Source organism: Oxyura jamaicensis, chromosome 1 (genome assembly GCF_011077185.1).
Source record: "Oxyura jamaicensis isolate SHBP4307 breed ruddy duck chromosome 1, BPBGC_Ojam_1.0, whole genome shotgun sequence".
Taxonomy (NCBI): Eukaryota; Metazoa; Chordata; class Aves; order Anseriformes; family Anatidae; genus Oxyura; species Oxyura jamaicensis.
The window spans coordinates 62,885,478-62,906,128 of record NC_048893.1 but is presented as its reverse complement, the minus strand read 5'-3'; the positions used below and the strand labels follow the sequence as shown (position 1 = coordinate 62,906,128).

Sequence of the window (20,651 nt, the reverse complement as noted above, 5' to 3'; positions counted from 1 at the left end):
CTGCCGCCGCCGCCCCCCGCACCTGGGCCCGCCCGCCCGGGGCAGGCCCGGCCGCGCGGGGGGCCCTCGGTGGTCGGGCCTCCGGTGCCTCTGGACCGAGCTCCGCGCCCCTCGGCTCCGTTCACACCGCAAAGCGGGCTGCCAGGGTGGGAGCCGGGTTCCTGCCGGGTGAGGCTGAAGTGGGAGAGGGCTCTGGGACATCGGCACCCCCGGGGGCTCTGCTCCCGCGCGGCTTTCCCCCTGCCACAGAGCACCACGAGGAGAAAACCTGGGGCCAGGGGTCAGTCCCCGGGGCGAGACGCTGAAAGGCATGTCCCCAGTGTCCAGGCGGCACCTAGAGAGCCTGCGGTCACCCGTCCTGCCTTGGGATGGACAGGCAGATGATAGGTTTCCTTCTTCTGAGCATCTCACAAAGGTTACAGTTATCTGCCTCCAGCTCCCCGTTGGAGAGATTTCCGTTCATTCCAGGAAAGCTCACCCAGAAATCATTCTATCCCATTGCAGAGGCAGAAATGATGTGACCTTTCTTCTTCCTGGTGCCAAAGGCAGGCGGGCAGCTCTGCCCTCAGGCTTCCCTACCTCTGTAGGAATAAGGTCCGGTCTGAAACTTTCGAGGACACAATACTTGCATTCCTAGAGGCTGCAGACGCACGTGGCCCTGCTCCAAGCCTGAATTTGCCAACACACAGCGCTACTTCCTCAGTGCTGCTAGCACACAGCCACCCTCAGCACCAAGACAACAAAAACACCTCGTAGCTGTGCACCGGTTCAGGCACCGCGAGGCAGAAATCTCATATGAAGGTATGGCAGTCTGTTGACTTTTCTCTTTTCCCAGGCACAAGAGATAAGACAAGCTTTTCATATTTGTTCAAGAAGAAAGTACTACGAAAAATATGTAATAAATACTCATCTAAATTAAACTTCATTATTTGAAGAATGAGAATTGAGTGATGTGTTCTTAACAGAAAATTGTCTGCATTTCTTCAATGAACAATCTTAAATTGGAATGGTGACAACTACACTGTTGAAACTGTTGCATATTAGAATAAGCAAGCACATTTTTTCTCTTGTGAACACTCTACTACAATGGAGGGGAATGGAAAGGAAATTATGGAGTAACACAAGTATTGTTGACTTGTAAAAAAACAATCTTTTTCATGATAGAGCTACGCTGTAACAAAGACGCTAAAGCTGTCTCTGGTGTAAAAGCTTAGGGAAACAAAGGTGGTGTTAGTGTCTGTCACAACAGAACAATACTGAGGAACTGAATGAATCTGGATGTAATATAATGAGGAATCTGAATAGCCTTACACTGTACTTAAATTACTTTGGACTACTTATTCATTACAGAAAGCACTGATACTCAGAGGGTAAGATTATGACTTACAGCAATGTTTTAAAAATACCTCACTTAAATGTTTTTATCCTCAGTCTACTCGAGCGTCCCAAGGCACACAGACCGTGTCTGCAGACCTCCACGTCTCTCATCCAAGTGACCATCCCTAAACATCAGACGGATCGCTGCTTGCTGCGGGATGTAGCTACTCTACCCTACCCTGAGTACCCTCTTCAAAGAGGGTATTCAAGCTGATGATTTGCCAAATGAGCCAACTGGGGCTTTTTTTTTTTTCTTTGTTTGTGGTTTTGTTTGTTTTCTATTTTGGTTAAGTTTCCTCATGATAAAAGCAGCCTTTGATATGAGTGCTGCACTTAACGACAGCACCTTCTGTTCGTCTCTGGCTACATCTCTGTGCATCCTGCCTCTTTCTGTTATGCTTGTGCTTCTAGTTACCTAACAACTGTTTCTCTGTTCTGTAAATTACGTTTAGCTCTGTGCCAACATCCTTCCTCTGTAGACTCCCCAAATGTTCAATTAACTGCCTCTTGCTTCTTCTTCTTGTGTAGTTTTCATCTTAACACTCATTACCAGCTCCACACCAAATACACGCAACTGTCCCTAGCTGCCACTAACCCTGGCGACTCCAGAGCCTTCTTCCTGACCGTAACCATGCTCTCAAGCACAAACAACGACTTCATCTCGACATTAATTGAAATGGCTTAAAGGCAGAAGTGCTTCTAACAGGAGAAGGCAGTCTCCAAAAATACCGTTGCTCATCCTTTCCCTTTTTGGCTCCTCGGGACTGGATTCTAAAAAGTGTTACTGGTGGAGCTATCCCCGTACCAATCCAGCTACGCTTCCAACACTCCTATGACTGACCTGAGCCTGCCACACAGGTGACCACCCAGATGATCGCTCCCTCAGTTCAGGCTGACAACATCATCATTGTCTTGCTACAACTTGTGTGGAAAATCTCATTCACACCCCCAACTTTTCACAGCATAACTCTTTTTTCATAGGTCTCGAGCCCTAGCTATCCAGACAAAATTAAACAGAAATGACCCGTCCTCCCTTTTCAGCTGTAAAGAGGACATGTTTTTACACAAACTTCACCTGGTACCTCTAAGAGCACTGCAGGTCCTGCCCTAGGAATGGGCAGGAATTGCTTTCTGCACTTTCAGATTCCCTCTGAATATTCACAGCACGTTTACACTTCCTGGAAAAAAAAAAAAGAAAAAAAAAAGAAAAAAAAAGTTTTTAACTAGTTCAAGATGAGATCTTTCAAAAGACCTTTCAGGATACAGTTGTTTACCACAGTGAAAGATATATCTAGATCTCTGATCTTTTTTGAAATCCATCTTTCTTTGAATCTGACTAAAACCTTGTCCGAACTTCCCCCTTCCTCTTCTTAAAAGCAGCAGTACTTGCTGTATATTTCAAGTGATTGTGATCATCATGCTTATGCTTCAAGTAATTTTACTGGGGATACCACTGAACACAAACCTGAACAGCTTTGCCTGTGATGACATCGACCAGACTTTTATCCACCCAAGCTCGCATTGAAGGAAAAAATGTTTAACTGGCCAGTGCAGGAGTGACTCTCTACTGAGATAAATCTTTTAATCTGAATAGAAACAGGTAATGCGTTTTTACACCGTTGTAATTTGTCCACAATCCAAAAGCACTGCAATTTGTAAAGCACGCAGTTTGGTCAGTAGACATGAATACTCAATCCCATTGAGGGCTCTGTTTATAAAGTTGTGTTTGGAGCTTACTTGAAAGGCAGCCACGCTGACTCATATTTGAAGACACCCATTCTCCAAACAGTTCATTTGGTGCTGCATGGGCAATATCACAAGTCCACCCCACCATTCTCAAATACTACAACATGCCAGAAGTGTTTCCTTCCAGCAAGTTAAATTCCAGTTACTTCTGATGGCACGTTTCAAAGAGAAAATCCTAAACAATTGATGCAATGTAAGAACTGGAACAAGCTTCCTTCTTTACACCGTGCCTAAATCCTATGAGTACAGCAGTCCAAAGGAATCATTGCACTTTCACCTCTCATGCTTTCTGAATCTGAATGTTTTGGTATGTAGTTCCAGTCCGCATGCTAAAAATTTACTGCTACGGCTAGACTTACAAGAATAGCTGTTTAGGGGCGCTTAAGGGGATATTTCTTACAACTCAAAGCAATTTAGTAATATAAAAGCAAAATGTTGCAAAAAAAAAAAAAAGTAAAAAGAAATCTTAAAATGTCCCTTGTATACAAACAAGCTTTTATACCACTCTGAATGGGAACAAAGTGACATCTTTATTAGGCTTTTGAGCAGGCATGAATACATCCTGGTGTAACAGAATTAGATGCATTTGTGAGCTGTAATTACAAGTCTGAAAGACATAGCTTGCCATGAATATGTATAGATCTAACAAAGTACACAGGGATGTTGCCTCTAGCCAGTCTCAAAAAAGCGTGTCTCATTATTTATCAAAGAATTACTTCCTGGCCTACATACACAGACAATTCCAGTTTACGCCATCCAGAGCGTCCATCTACACTGGCAAAATGTGTGCATTTCTGAACAGACACTTATGCAAGCAGTTTAAGTACAGCTACTGCATACAAGCATCTGTTCCTTTTAGTTAGATCCATTCTAATAGCTGTCAGAACTGTTGTTACAGTTAATTTGCCTAAGCACAGTCACAGCTTCAATTAATTTTGGAATTACTGCAAGTCGTGGCATAGGAAAAACATGAGGTTTTGTGGTGTTTCCCCTTCTTGTGTAACCTTGCTGTGTAGTTTGAGCTGACACAGTGTACATTCCTCCTTCTATTAAGCAGCTGCGTGAGTGCCAGAAAACTCCTACCAATATTGCCTATGAAAAAAATCATAGGTTTAAAGGTAAAAGGGACCACTAAGTAACTTCCTGTCATTTCATGTCATATTTTATTAAGTTCTAACATGTCGACCCTAGTAACTTATTAAAACAAGCTATCTAGTTTGTTATAATGAGGGAAAAAGAACTGTTTCTGATAAAAAATGTATGCTTTTTTTTTTTTTTTTTTTTTTTAGGCTCCAGGTTTGGGCTACTGGTTTTTGCTGGGCCTCTTTTTTGTGTTGTCACAATACACGTGCATTAATAATACGTGTGTGTTAATCAGTTCTAATGTAATACGACATGAGCTCTTGCACAACCTTTTTTCCTCTGCTGAATCATCTGTAGTTCTGTGCCTTGCCCAATATTTCAACATCCTTTCTGAAATGCATGCATACCTTCCTTGCCTAAATAATGCTATACAATTAGTTTTCCCTTACTCCTCATGTTTCCCCTACACAAGAAACAACTTACCATCCTGTTGCACAATAAGAACGTTTGTCCAATTCCAACCTTTAATCCTTGCCAGTCTCTGTATTCCAAGAATCAGCCATTTTAGGGAGATGTTACCAATTCCTCCTACCTACATATATAACATGGCATTTAGTTGAGTTGGAATGACACGTCACACGTTATTAACTTAAATTAGCAAAAAAGATACCCAGACTTTATTGTGAATGACTTTTTTTTGTTTTGTTTTCTTGACAACAATTGTGGAAGAAAATTGACTAGTATGGATCTTGGAACCTTGTTCAGGAAACCTTTAGGAAATGCCAATAATGCCTTACTGACATCTTAAAGGGCAGTTGTCAGTGGCAGAAAGCACTTGACTTTTTAAAGCAATTCTTGGCTTGAAGGTCCCCGTTTGTTTTGGCAACATGAAAGCAACATTTCACAGGATCACGTGATGTCACAGAAAAAACACATACAATACCTTGCACTTCCTGCCCTCAGACATATATTCAACCTTCCAAATAAAATGGATTTACAGATCCACTACTGTAATTTCCTCCCCTCCTCTAGTAGAAAGAGTTCATAACCTAATGACAAATGAAGAATAAAGTTCAAGATGCACTTTGATGTGGAAGCACCAGCAGATATATTGGGAATGTCACCATTTTATTCTGTTCAGTCTTGCAAGTTACAAGAAACATCAGTAAAGAAGACAGGAAATTAAACGTTTACATCCTTCTTCCCCCAGTACTTCCTCCCAGTCTTACAAATGTGAATGCCCAAGCCTACAGCCTTTGTCCAGACACTTTGTGGCTTTCAGGTGAGGAAAATATAATTTCAACAGCAACTTCTAGCTTGGAAAAGTTGAAAATAACAGAAAACCATTTATTTCTACCAGTTCAAGAGACTTTTTTGCTAGCTTCCCATCAGCTGAATTTAAGGAGTGAGACTAAACGATGGATTGCACAGTTTAATAATTTTCCTCAGCTGTCCACATAACATCAGCACCTAAGTTGTTAATCAATCCATCTCTGAACCATTAAGCATTTTCAGCTAAACTTGTCTGTGACAACACTTTCAAACAGCCTCTTGTAGTAGCAGTTGAACATCTAGGTACAGATCATCAGCCACCCACACTGAAGTCTGTCTGTGATGAATCTGACTTCAAGAATACATGCCCAATGAAAGCCAAAGAACAGGACCATAAGGGACAGACAGCAAGCTTTTCACAGAGAGGTTACACGATTGAAACAAGCCCTGGCTTTTCAAAGGATTTTTCCCACTGCATTGTTTTAGCTGGTACTATAAAAACATTTTTTCCCCAAATCTTCACAGCACAAGAAAAGCAGTATATAAACCTCTCCCAAACACTGCATCAGGATCTCCATAGCCTCTACCACATCCAAAAGAAACTGCCTGTTATTGCACACCAAGTACTTCTCAAATGGGAAGGAACTGCTGGTACCCTGTAAGCATATACTTCAGAAAATTATTCTGTTTCCATCACATTTAACAAGTTCAGAAATGTACATTAGCAGATGAAGGCACTGAAATCACTTTTCCAACACAGATGTGCTCTCCAAGGTGGATAAGATTTGCTGACACTACAGTAAAAATTCAAATACCCCACATTTATAAAACTGGACTGAAGCCACATTGCAGCCCTTTTCACAATTTCATCTGTTTTCAAGAACAGCATTGTCCTGATGTCTAATATGAAGATAATCACTACATAGCTAGAGTTATATTTATCATGTAGCAACTAGGCACTGGCTCTTCCACCCCAGTTTCAGTTACAGTTCAGTGACAGCTGTTGCAAAAGCTGACCATGACCTGTTGGTACATGGCCATGGTATAGTTTAAAGCTACAAAGGTAGATAATACCATGGTTAAGGAAGATATGAGATGCCTTTTATTATGAGCTTCCTCCGTGTATTAAGATAAACTGGGAGAAAGAGGACAGGAAGATGACATTTTATCGTGTAGTTTTTCCCTCCCCTCCAGACATTCAAAGCAAGAGTAGAGGTTTCTTGTTCTTGCAGATGAGTTCTAAAAACAGTTACCCTTTCCCAACATATTATAATCAGTCAGGTTTGTCCCAGCTAGCTTAGAAATGAACAAAGGAAAGACATTTTAAAATAGTTGTGATGTCAAGGGTAGAGTCAAATGTAATGCACTTTAGTATGTACTGTCTACACAAGGTCTTTTTCAAGGAAAATTTCCAGTCACATGCTGAATCGCCTAGGCACCATAACAGTAACCATTTAGACCATGTAGAAGTTCCTTATCACACAGGGTAAGGTGAACCAAGCAAATTGGATTTTGAACTAGATCCTTCAGTGATCATTAATACATCTGGTTTGTCATCTGCTCCAAATAAAGTTTAAGACCAGTATACATAGCTCCCTACACCACAGATACGAAGGCAAGAAGTCATAAGCATATTCCTAAAATACCAGTCATCTGGTACTTTCTATATCAGTCTTATCAGGTGCCATCTCAACTGAAAGAGCAACCTAATTTGGCATGTTAGGAATGGCTTGTGTACCATTTACAGATGTTATGGCACTAACTGCAGATTTCCTCAAGCCTTCTGTCACTGGACGCCATTAAACAGGCAACGTCCCCTTTCTCAAACTGTGATGGCAGCTAAAACCCCAGCTTCAGCAGACCCGCAGTTCATTCTCTAAGCCATAGATTTTTGCTTTTAATTTTTTTAGTTCTCCTTGAATTTTACGGGTTAGCCTGTTTCCTTGACGGACCTCATGCAGAACTGCAAGATCCTGGTCTGGCCCAATACTCAGAGTCACCTAAAAAGGAACAGAGAAACAGATTAATACAAACAACATTGTACAGAGTACAGTTTAGAGAGTACAGTGAGTCTATCAGAAAGAGAACTCTAAAGAAGATGCTTTGTAGCTAGCAAAGAGGATGCTTAAGCTAACATCACTGGGCTAATGCATATCACCAACAGAAAAGTATTCCAAAACCAAAAAAAAAATAACAGATAAAGCTTTCATACATCAGGATGTTATAGTATTGGTGAGAAAGAAATCTGAACAGAATATTATCAAGTTTACCTATAACCTTTTGGGTTATTTTTACTTCCTGTATTATCTGGAGAGCCACAAAAAAGAGGTGAGTTAAAATACTTATCAACTTCTATATGACTGTAAGTTTCTCTTCTGATAGGAAGACAGTTTATCATCTTTTGCTGTGAGAACTAGAAGTGGTCTATCTTTTGTGGCCAACCCACTGCCTTCTGAACTGCATACGACTGACTCAAGAGCACTTCAAGTACAATTCCTAATCTCAAGCCAGGTCATATAGCAGATACTGAGCTGAACAGAGGCTGCCAGGTAATCATAGTTCCTCATGGCAAACTAGCAAGGGCTGCCATTTCCTGTCACCCTGGACTTGGATAGCATGCTAGCCCAGTCACATTCAGCATCACAGCAGCACAGACTTGGAAGCTCCTCTCAAAGCTCTTTTCTCTTGACCCCTTAGGGTGTCACACTGTCATTATGTAGCTCTTGGTCAAAGAGTTTAATATACCATTCAGGAAATGTAGTCATCTATAGTTATTTTGACTGAAGTAGTAAGAATTAAAGTATCACAGAGACTTCTAACAAGCATTTTATTCTTCTGCCCTCTTGTGGCTGGAAGCGTAAATAAATTAAGAATAAGATTAAGAACATGCCCATAGTAACAAAATATACAGGTCTGCGGTAAAGATATCATAGGCAATTTTTCCGCATCCACATATGGTTGAAGTTTAGTCCTTATAGAACAAAGTCAAACCCAGAGCCAAACAAACAAACAAAAAAATCCAAGCCTTTAGTGAAGACAAATGTATTAATCTAAATGAATTGAGCTGTGTGCCAAAAACACAGAAAACAAGTACATCTGTGGCACTGCCAACTAGATGACTGAAAGAGTCAGTTGGACAAAAGCAATGCCTAGTGATCCTCTCAAGCACATATTATATAAATATCACATTGTAAACTCCAGAAAACATCAAGGCTGTGGCTTAAGGCCCATTTAAGCTGTTCTGATGTTCATCTGCACATCTAGAAGATGCATCTTATTTCAAAGTTACACAGCTTCTACTTTAAGCCACTGTTTCTGCTGTGATTTTTGCAGTTACAAATGAGACATTTACAAAGGAATAACAGAATATTCACAATACTTAAGTCAGTATTCTATTCTTACTAGAACAAAACCTAACGTAATGGCCCGCAGGAAAAAAAAAAAAATCGACATATTCTTTGCAGAATATTCTTCTACAACAAACTACTGTCCTGCCTTGGAATTTTGAGACAGCTAAGTCAGCTGGAGGTATCAGATAACTTTCAGAGCTGTAGTAAAAAGATATTGCTAATGTATAAACAGGACAGTCCCTGGACAAACTTGATGCTTGACTGATTAACAGTGACAAACCATTTTTGCTGAATAAAATACATAAGAGGGCAAACTTTATCAAACATTAATATCTAAATGACCATTTAGGAAAGTAATTATTTTCCTTAACTCTAGGGAAATATTGCATTTAAATACTGAGACTACACCTCTATTGGGTAAGCTCATAATGATCTCCTTCAGCAATGAGTTGTTACCTTAAAAAGCTGCTTCTCTACATCTTTCAGCTTCTGCTGAAGCTGTTTAATGTCATTCTTAAAGCCTTCCACTTCCATGTTACGACGTTTTTCCAAAGCCTCATATCGCTGAGTCATCAGCTTCAGGCGCTTCCCCATCTTTTCTGAGCGTTCCTATGGAGATGAAAACTCAGTGGGGTAGTAGAATAGAGGCTGAAAGATCATCACATAGCTAGCTGATTATTACAGACTAATTACCTTAAAGAGTTCTCTGCCAACATCTCCCTCCTCACGAATCCTAGCCAGCTCATTTTCCAGGGTGATACACTGCTCTCTGTACATGTTTGAGAGCCGCTGCTCCTGCATCAGTTGTTCTTGCATTGACTAAGATGTAGAAGGAACAGAAAGAATTAACTCTAAAGCCAGTGCTCACAACATTTCCACTGCTCTGGAAAAACAAGTGTGACAGATGGACAGTAAGATAGGCAAATAACAATAACTGGAGCCAAAGTTAATGAAATAACTAGGTAAGGACCCCTCCCACATTATTCCTTCCAATGCCACCACATCTTAATTAGGTGATCAGTTCTGCATGACAGTTCAAAGAACTCTCTCCTCTTCCCCTTAAAAATAATATCCAGCAATAGTGCTGTAGTTTCTGTTTTCTCACCTGCTTGCCCAGTACTGCACTTCAGAACAATCTGCATACAGTGGTAGATGAAAACAATTCCCTATTGTGTATTTACTTTCTAAGTCCTTATTGCTTATTTATCCGCTTCAGATCTTCTCACTGGAAGCGTATTAGAAGTGGATGAAATCCTGACTACTGTAGAAGAGCTACGGGACACCAAGTGAAAGGAGTTTATTCTCCACTGATAACAGGGAGGAACAGACACCACATTCTAAGTCCATTAACTGGAAGCATTTATACTTAAAGGCATGTGCAACAAGCAGGTTAAGAACTGTTGGCCCATATATCATGTGATTTGCACTGGGCGTAAGAGAAACCAATAGCGAAACACTACCACAGATATTAGCTATACCTTTTACCTGAAATTTAAAAACAACACTGCAGCAGGAAAGGCCTTTTTTTAAAAAAAAATAAAAATAATAATTAAAAAAATAGTGCATTAGTGCCAGCAACAATGCAACTTACAGCAAACGTATACAGCTTTGCAACAACTAGCTACTGCCTATCTTGTCAAGATCCAGATGCTTGCAGTTTTCCAAAGACTATTAAGAGAGCCTCTCCCTTGGACAAAAATTTACCTTTATTTCTCTACTGTGGAGTTTCCAAGCTTCTTGAACTGTTTGAGGCATCTTCTTGGTATCTCTCTGCTTCTTCTCTCTTTCTGGCTCCCTGCTGATAAGCTGATCTGGATCTTTGTCAAGTTTCCTCAACAGACTGTCTTTCTCTGCCATCCATGCTTTCTCATTGGCTCGGGTATCAAACTTCAGCTGGAGAAAGTCACGGGTACTCTCATATAAGAGATTTTGAGTCTTATGGAGTCTGTAAAAAGGGATTCCGGTGGAGTTAATTCATTTATTTCCTAGTCCCTGCCCTAATTTCCTCAGTCTTCATTGCAAATTAGAAGAAGCATAAACCAAAAAGATAGGTATTTTCCTAATACATTTAGTTCATCTAATGGAAGAAGTGATGTTCTTTCTATGTGAAACAGTATTTTTGATATGTTGACTACCCTATCTCCTTCCACATACTGCCAAGCAGATGGCTGCATAATTTGCTTTTCTGCCTGCTGCAGCAAGCAACATACTGAAAGCCAACATATTTTTGTTGTACCCCTTCTTATCTCATTACTACATTACATCATGGTTATTCTCTCAAACTCACTTATCTGTTAAAGTTTTAATCTTGTCCTGGTCCCTCTGATGCTGGACCTGGGCTTCCTCCATATGAATCCGCCTGTCCTCTAGTAACGCCTCAAGCTGTTCCTTGGATAATCGCGTCTGTTCTTCTAGCTGAGCTTGCAGGGCCTCCACCTGAATAGGTATGCAGAGACGTTACTGAGTAAGTTCTCACAGCAGGCCTGCTCCTGTCCTTGCAAGTCCCTTTTAAATTCCAGAATTCAAGTCAAAGACTCTACCCAACAATAACTTCTGGAGTTCTAAATTCTCAATTTTTGTTTTCATTTTAACATTGATTTTTTTTCAAGTAACTAAAACATTTTAAGAAAAATAATCATGCCATAAGCAAGACAGGTACACCGTACAGCAGAAAAAGATAGAAGCAACAGACAAGAGAAGCAACAGATAGAAGATAATGGAAAGATTTAAACTGCACACAGGATGTGACAAATCCTGTGGAATATGCAAGCAGACTTCTCTCCCTCTGCTATCAACTTCCAATGGAATGGTGATAATTAAACCCAAATTCCAGGAAGGCAGCAACTCCATGTATCTTGAAGAAAAGGAATTGCTCAGTTAGAATGAAGCATTAAATGTACACGAGATGAGTGAAGGAGAGAGATGCAGAGTCATGACCTAGGTCAGGGAGACAAATTGCCCTATTGTAAGGCACTGTTTGAAAAAAAATTGACATGAATTTACATTGCTTATTTTATGACAATTTTCTATGATGTTTTTACTCCAGAATAAATGTTATTACAACAGCCAACTGCCCAGTAGGTCAGTCACTACAGTTCTTAAATGAAAATCTTGATCTGCTGTACAAGTTTGCTCTTTATTTCCTTTTCTTGACTCATCCTTCCTTGTGCTTTACATGTATCTTCTGCTATCTTCCCCAGTTCATGATTCTGTATGTTTCATCCTTCATTCTGTCATGCTATCTATACTATCCTTCACTGAAGTCTAGCACAGGGAACTTTTTTCGCTGTACTAGTGCATTTTATTGTGGATGACTAATTCCGTCTCAGACCCATTCCTTTTGTCACACTTCCATGAAATACCCAAACCTGCAGATTTGCTGTGGATTTAATGTAAATTGATAGCCTACCAAGGAAATTATGAGAGTTAACATCAGTTACAAACTCTGTACTTAAAGGCACCACATTTAAGTTGGCTTTACTGTAACACATTCTTATGTAAAGCTTCCAGAATCAGACACAAGTTCTTAAATCTAAGCCATTCACCACAAAGAAACAGCTAAGCAAACTGACAGAAAGTGGGAATCATTAGTAAGATGTGGGACTAATAAATTGGTAGAATCTGTATCTTATGTAGGCAGACAGCACATTTGTCTAACAATTTCCTGGACTGACAGAAAATACATCCTTCGCTTAGTGAAAGATTTTACCTGAAGTAGGAGTGTTTGGTTGTCCCTCTGATACCTCTCAGGACTTTCTGGTTTCTCTCCTTTTGCTGCTCGCTTTGAAGTGCTCCTCTTGGTGCCTATTTGCAGAAATCAATGAGAAGTGGAAAAGTGTACTCCAGTCTAAGTGCAATACCTTTCCAAACATGGCGTACTGTATGCACTGGATGGCCTACAAGAACAGGAAAAAAATTGCAACTGCAACAGTCACAAAAACTTCCAGAGGGCTACCTGGATGAAAAAAGTTTCAGAGCTTATGGCTCGTATACCTTTATCCCACACTATCACACATCAATATTTAGGCAACCTACCTACTGATTTTCTTGGCATATTTAGAAAGTGAACATGTTTTCTTAAGTAAAGGATGAATAGGCAGATAACACAGCTGCACAAGCATCAAACCTTGAGTGAGTTTTGAGCTTGTTAGCTAATCTCAATCAATTTGGAAAAGCTAGTTCTTTCAAAAGAGAAAATCCCTAAGTAGATATACAGACCCAAACTACTGTCTACGCTAAAGGCAGGCGTAACAGCCCATCTTGGAATGGCTTTGGCTAAGAGTGCCCATCCAGTTCGTACCTGCATGGCTCCAGAACAGCTATTCCATAGTCATAACAGCTTGTTCTTCAGCTGAGCAGATCAAGGACATGAGACCAGCTCAGGTTATTTTAAAAGATTTTGAAAGGAAGCCTAGAGTACTGAATGCATAAGGATGCATTACTGAATGCATGGATACATTTTGGGAACTTAATGGAAGCATACCAAAGTACTCAAAGTAAATAATTATTTTGATAGACTGGACAAACACAGAAGTATCAAGAGCTGAGCTGCTGTTAGACCGTCTTGGTATGCTACCTGTTCTAGAAGCATCATATCCTTCATGTGGATCTCTGGAGTTACCTGGCCTTTGCAGAACAGTAACCTATAGAAACAAGATTAGATAACTCAACATCTGACTTCTCTAAACATGCAATAATCAAGAACAAATCTTAAAGATGAAAATGGATAAAGATGTCCAAGGGAACAGCATTTCCTTACTTCTGTCACAAGAAAAGGAAGATATTCACAAGCTGAATGTACATGTTGAAAAAAGTTGCCTTTGTAATGGCTAACTTGCCATTTCTGCCTCTTTTTTCCTCAAAAGAACAACTGGAAAGTAAGCCTGCCCTTGATGGCTTCATTAGGATGAAAAACAGCACCCTCAACAGGAAAAAGAGCATTTGGGGACAGACAAAAAGAGAGAAGGTAAAGATGAAAATTACATTATTTCCTTCTTTCATATTCCTTCTCTTAGCAGCCCAAAGAAACATGAAGCTTGATTTATCAGCACATTCACTCAAGCTACTAAACAAACCTGGGATAAATACTAATACAGCTACTGAAACAAACCAATGTTGAACTGAAATCCACTTAAAAACAGGAGGCCATGAAGGAACAGGTTATAACCCCAATGCTTATCTCATGGCAGATACTATATAATATGCCTAACTTTAGTGCTACTCTGCATTATGGAATTTTAAAGCTTCTGCAAGATTTTTGCACTGCTTGAGCAGTGCAGAGTAACTAGAGGATGCAGAGTCCAGCCTTTTTCCTACACTTCACTCCATAAGAAAACCTTATATTCCATCATACTCTCTGTATATCTGAATCATGTGACTTTCTTGACAAGTAGGTTCAAATACACTGTTTGTTCTTCATACGAACTGCCATTTAATCAGTTTGTCAATATTTCGCTATTTCTGAAGTATGCAGCACAATATTGACTAGAGGGGATGGCTCTTCTGTAGTCTCCTGCACAGGAATTTGCAACAGCCATCTCAATACTGCTTTACTCTACTGAGATCTTAACTGCTACCTCTCAGTGGTACTGAGACAGCTGATCTTCACACAGCATACCAGGTGATTTTCTGCACTTCCTTTTTTTCTTTTGTCTTTGTAGTCCTCTCTCCAGCTTCTCCATGACCATTAGCCAGATGGTTTCAGACTCCTATCTGACATTTAGGAGGCTCTCCCACTTTGGGTTTATTTAACAACTTTTGACTTGTGGGACAGATCTGGTCTGTGGTCAGCCTCTCATGTACGGATCTTCATATTGCAATTACAAGCACAGTTCTACAGAAAAAATGAACTTGCCTTGTGTGGTGGCTCCTTGTGAAAATATGTAACTTCTCCTTTGTCTGTTCCCACTAAAGCCAGGAGGTGCTGAATTTTTTTCCTATCCTCCAGTTCCCTAGAATTCAAAGAAAGTTATCACTGCATTACTATTTTGAAATACATCATGATGTTGTGACACAGTCTTTCTAGTTTACTCATTAATGTCTCCAAGTTTTCCAAACTGTTCAGCTCTTGAGAACACTTCTTTAAAAAGGAACTCCCAAAGACATTACTGATGTGGCATATCTACAAAGGAAAATACCAATTCTGTTGGCATTGGGAGGCATTCTTCTTTGCAAACATAACAATACTAGGCTGATAACACATGGTAGTAAAGAATTTGCATTCCAGAGTTATGAACTACCTAAAAACCTTGCAGATACTTCATTTAATAGATTCTAAGCACATCTTTTTTTTAAAGCAAACTAGATTAAGTGCTGTATCACACTTCTGTCGCACTCTTGAGAAATGCCAAAGCACATCAGCACATTTTTTGACTTAAGTTCTTAAAACTTTAACAGAAAACTTGGTATCACCCACACAAGTTCATAAGAAGCTTGGAAACTCCTTTGCCATTGGCAGCCAGTCCAGCACAGCAGTGTACACTTCAGTTCAACAGCTACGTGGCATTAGATTGGAATGGCTGCCAGCATGATCCCAGCGAGTCAGGAAAACTATTTGTTTTCATCTGTGTTTTCTACTTGAGTTTAAATGGAAGACTGAGGGAAGACATTGTGCCAGGCAGGTACAAAGTCTACTTAAATCAAAACCTCCACTGGCAACTTGATTCAAACATGTTCAACTTTTTTTTTTTTTTTTTTTCTGCTGCTGGAATAGGAGGTATGAGTGGAAGCGTATTTAGTAGCCTGACAGATTACATTCCACCTTCACGACTGGTATGATTTCATAGAAGCCCTCCTTGGTTAAGTGTGGCCTAACTGCTTCTCAGAAGACTCCAGATCTGGTGAGAACTAGTACATAATGCACGCACTTGCTACCACCAGTGACCCAGTCCGCAATCCAGACACACCTGATTTTTAGCCGGTCGTTCTCTGAGTAAAGGCGGAGGACATGTTCCCTCTCCTGGAAGAGGTAGACTTGCATGTCACTCAAAGCCTTTTGCAACTCTGCAATTTCCTCTTCTCGCTGACGTACTTCCCATTGCAGTTTGTGCTAGGTAAAGAGAATGAGGTACTTGAAACAATGCAGAGCACTGGGCAACCCTCAGAAAGTACAAACTGCTTGTGCCAGACCCTGAGCCCATAACTGGAATGTAACAACTGTCAGAGTATTGATCTCTTACAAAATTTGACCAGATGAGGGCAGTATTGGAAAGTTTTTAAATAGGTTTCAAAAGGGAGCTCACAGTCCCCATTGCCATCGTCATCGTCAGTACCCAACACCAGTAAAAAGGCTCATGCTAAGGGCCTCCAACTTCCAATGGTTGCACTCCTGCACTGGCAGCCAGAGTGGTGCAGGTAAGAGGAGTCTGACTTCAACAAAAAACTAACAAAACCTGTAAAATAGTAGTTACTCTTAAAAGCAATTACTGAAGAATAAACAGTGATTTGTATGGCTTAGTAGTAGGAAATTTGTCTAGTTACTATGTTTCATTAATGTTTGTCTAGCTGGTGTGGAAAACTAACAAGCCCTACAGAAGACTGTTCCTGAAGGACTGAAGGCACTATTTTGGAACTTCGGACATCTTTCTCCTATATGTTGAATTAAAGAAGTTCGGATGTCTGAAGGTTTTCAGGCTGCTTCAAGCATGGCCAATAGGTGAGGAAGCACCTCAGTGGCCATTCTGCTCCCAAAGGGTGATTCAGAATTACAAAGATGCCATCTAGAGAGATGTATGCTGTTAAGGCATATTAGAACACAAATTAAAGATAGCCTCTAAGATTTTTTTTCCTCTTTAAATACAAAGATTTTTAAGTTTTAGAATTTAAGTTTCTACTTAATCGCTGTGTAGTGCTACTGCTACATATAGCCTATGGCCAAGCTCATGAATTCCGCTGCAATAAATACAAATTGTATCTGTATATCAAGGCTCATTAAATTTGCACAAAAGCGCACTCTTTCCTCACATTAAGAGGCAAGGAAATTAAACTGGATGTCATCTGAACATCTAAACTCAGGCTTCAATTTAAAAATAAAAAGAACAGGAACAACCAGTATACAAGCAAGCTATAATAAATTAAGAATAGAAGAATATTGTACAAGCATGTTTCCCTTTGCTTTGACAGAGGGCAGACAGCCAGATTTTGAAATCAAAGCCTGAGATCCTCTTATTTCTTCTTAGCTCAGTCCTACCCTATTACTGGTAAACCTTAAGACCAGGTGTGCTGAGATCTGAAATGAAGAAAAATATTAACTCTTTGCTGGTTCAAGGAGGTTTGTGTAACAATACACAGCCTACCAAAAAAAGCTCTTTTCCTAACCTGCTCATCATATGTTTCTTTGTATCTCTCCAGCCTTTTTACCAAATCCTCATGCTCCTCATCAAAGTCAGCAATCTTCTTGCGGTAGTATTCCAGCAGCTCCCGGGAAGGGCGCAGGAGGGCCAGGCGCTCGTTGATGGACGGGAGAGGAGTAGAGTTGTCCTGACTCTGAGGCTGAGAACTAGAGTGTCTGGATGAGACATGGGGGGTTGCCAGCCTGGACAGAAACATTTTCTAATGACATGCAAGCTTCAGATAATAACATAAGCCATTAAAAAAAAAAAAAAAAAAAAAAAAAAACATGAGATTTTTGCTTTTAACATAGACTCAATTTTAAACAGTAGCTTGTCTGCACTCCAGGTATTAACGGGAAATCAAAGCATTTAGGAGAACCAAAATCTTCAACATAGAAAGAACAGCTGGCAGACTCACTATGCCATGGAGATGGGGCACCTTATGGAAAAGGGAAAAGGACAAAAATGTTAGAGGGGGAAAGTCTGATGGATTATTTGGGGAGGGTAAACTTGAAAGGAAGAAGAGGCAAGAAAAAGAGGAGCGAGAGGAGAGAGCAAAGATCACAAAGTCTTTTGCTTTGGCATTAGAAGCAGCAGGCACTACAGGATAAAGAGAAAGACAATCTGTAATAGTTTTTCTGATTAAAGAGAACAATTTAAGGTTAGCTGATGCACAAGCCCTCATAACTGAAGATGTATGTCTAGGAGTCTACATGCTGTCCTTTTTGGTGTTATCTGCAGAATTTGTCCACCCTAGACGGTGAAATGGAAAATCCCAAATTACTGAATTTGATGCTGAGGTAGTAGGAAGAGACTGCGTTGCTGTTACATAAATCACTTTAAGAATATGTATGTGCAATTACATATCTTAAGCAACATTGACTGCATTCAGACATTTAACATGCTCAAATAAGCACCACATTTGCCTATCTAGAGCTGCACACAATTCAAAATTCTCTTGAGAAGTGTTCTCTTAGTTATGTTGATCTGACACACATTGTTTTACCATACCATCAGTAGCAGAATTAAAGCTAAATAGCCTCTTTAGAAAAGATCTATTTAACTCGGTAAGAGCTCACTCCAGAACCTGAATCTGGAGCCCGAACTTTGATCAGAGGGATCTGGCAGGCGACAGAGGCACCGGTGGCCCTTACCTACTGCTCATCAGAGCTTACAGAACCCAAAAGTGCAACTTCCACGAAAACCTTACACATGCCAAGCTCCTTAATTCCTGTCATTGTAAGGAAGTGATAATTAAAAGCATCTATCTTACGTAGGAACCTCCCCAACAGCTGTGTGGGAAAAAAAAGAAGACAACAGACACACTTACAAAAATGAGTAACAGCAACAAGAGGAAACAGGAGAATACTTTATTACTGAAGTAAAGGACAGCAGAAGTAGGCAGGCACAAGAGTAAGAAAGCACAGCAGCGCAGGAGCGGACAAAGCAGCGCCTCGCTTAAGGTAAAGCCCGGCTACGGGACACGAAGGGGAAAGGCGGGCGGCAGGGCCCGGGGTAGCGGCCCCTCTACCTTGCGGAGCGCGGGGAGGTGCCGGCAGAGCGGTCCGCGGCGCTCATGGCGGCCCCGCCGCTGGGGACTCTGAGGGGGTTCTGAGGGGACCGGCCGGGAGCAGCCACCGCCGCCCCCACACGGCCCCAACGGCCGCCTAACCGCCGCCAACCGCCCTCCGCCGCTTGAACGGGCAGCCACCCGCCGCCTCCTCCAATCACGGGCAGCCTTCCACGCGGCGCCGGCCGCCTCCACCAATCAGCGCTCGCGACACGGCCGGCCCACGCCGGAGCCTCTGGGAGTTGTAGTGCGGCGGGCCGAGGGGGGGCAACCCGCGTCGTGAGGGGTGCTCTGGGGGGAAGGGCAGCGGGCACGAAGGAGTCGCGGGGCCCGCTGGTTCAGCCGGCCTCTCAATTCGTACCCGTGTTTTTTTAGATCATCTAGGTGCTTTTTAGCCTCATCCTTCCCCTGTGTACCTCGACATAGCCAGAAGTGCTTCTTACAGTTTATGCAATGAAGCGTTTCCTAAGCTAAGTACCACATCTGCTAGGAAAAAACATGGATGTTAATAAGATATATATATATATATATATTTTCCCTAGGCTTACAGAGTTATTAAGTTCTATTTCAAATTTCCCCAGTTATTTCCAGGAAGATACATTGTGCAGGTGAGCAGAATTTCCTTACGTTTCAATGGACACACAATATGCACAGGTGATGGCAGATAATTTTCTGGGCAAAGTCCAGAACACGACCCGTTATTATCCTTGGTTAGACAAGCTGCTTTCTCCACTCCATATAAAGCAGTTGGAAATACATTGTAAGAGGTTTAAGTCTCCTCCCGGCAGGGGAGTGCTAAATAGTTCCAGATGACCAAGAAGAACAAAGATTGACTTGGGGTCCACAAGGCACAGCACACTCCAACGTTTCAGGGGCTAACAATACCCAAACTGGAGAAGGTAACTGAGAAAACAACATTTGATTAATAAAAGGAAATTTGCAGAACTGATAAAATTAAAAATAATAATTAAAAAATATCCCTTGCATGTTATTTATGACTTTTAATCTTTTTACTCTCCGGGAAACCTGCCCTCTTCCCTGCAGTGCCTTCCAAAACTCACCACTAACCAAAACACACAAATGAAACAGCCTTGAACAGCAGAGAAGGAAATCAACAAGGGTCTGGTTCTCAAAACAGAAGTTTTGCACAGATTAAGTGCTTTCTAGCATAGAGTTTCCCCCCCATACTATTCCTGGCTAAATCATTGCTTATCTCGGAAATCAGGTATGCTGGTGATTCAGCTCTTGGGAATAGTGACTATCCACATACATTCCCTCAGGAGAATCTGGTACAGCTCATCAGAAAAACAGATACTAGAAAATAAATAAATAAATAAAAATGGCAGGAGTATGTAGAAATACAATTTCTAGATGCTGGTGAGGAAACATCTGCACTCCACATGGTTTTGGAGTCATAAAAATACCAGGCATCCATGTCAAGAACCCCTTGCAAAAATATGTAAGGCTTTGCAGCAACACAATATCCTCTGGTCAACTCACTCGATGTTTTATAATATCAGTTTGCTGTTACCTATAACTTTTGTCAAAACTAACCATTTGCATTTAAGCCCTTTGTTTCCCATATGCAAAATGTGGGCAACAGCTCTTCAATCTAGCAGGGAAATGATGGAGATAAATGTATTTGTCTGTGTGAAGCACATATTGGGAGCCTCACGGTAACAGGGGGAGGAAATTGCATGTTCTGAGTCTAAAACAGTATGCCAGGATCCAGGCTGTGACAAAGCAATAAGCCATCGGTGGAGATGTGAGGTATGGTGAATGCTGAGATCAGCATTGGTTAAAAAACAAACAGTATGCACCTCTTTTTTTAAAGAATATGTGATAATAGGTTAGTAAAAGCAATCAAGGCCTAAGTTGTGAGTGCTTGACTTTGGAAGTAAAACATTCTACAAGGGGTGAGTG

At 40.9% G+C, this 20,651-nt stretch overlaps 1 protein-coding gene across 1 annotated transcript; it reads right to left on the bottom strand.

Annotated features, from left to right (window-relative positions):
- Positions 1-4,855: 4,855 nt before the first annotated feature.
- CCDC77 (coiled-coil domain containing 77) lies at positions 4,856-18,884 on the bottom strand. Its single transcript, XM_035348418.1, has 11 exons — positions 18,690-18,884; positions 17,145-17,361; positions 15,734-15,876; positions 14,683-14,779; positions 13,405-13,471; positions 12,538-12,632; positions 11,116-11,264; positions 10,533-10,773; positions 9,522-9,647; positions 9,285-9,437; positions 4,856-7,478 (listed from the first exon to the last, which is right to left on the bottom strand). Exons 1-11 carry the CDS (start codon positions 18,734-18,736, stop codon positions 7,332-7,334), a joined length of 1,482 nt encoding a protein of 493 aa, XP_035204309.1. The 5' UTR covers positions 18,737-18,884; the 3' UTR covers positions 4,856-7,331.
- Between the last annotated feature and the right edge of the window lie 1,767 nt (positions 18,885-20,651).

Bases quoted from the DNA above. Each gene is read 5' to 3' on its own strand.
- CCDC77 (XM_035348418.1), bottom strand. From the start codon at position 18,736: ATGAGCGCCGCGGACCGCTCTGCCGGCACCTCCCCGCGCTCCGCAAG. The intron at 10,774-11,115 runs GTGAGTTTGAGA...CCCTTTTTACAG, and splicing joins ATTAAAACTTTAACAGATAA to ACTCCATAAGACTCAAAATC. The intron at 9,648-10,532 runs GTAAATTTTTGT...TCTACATCTTAG, and splicing joins TCCACAGTAGAGAAATAAAG to TCAATGCAAGAACAACTGAT.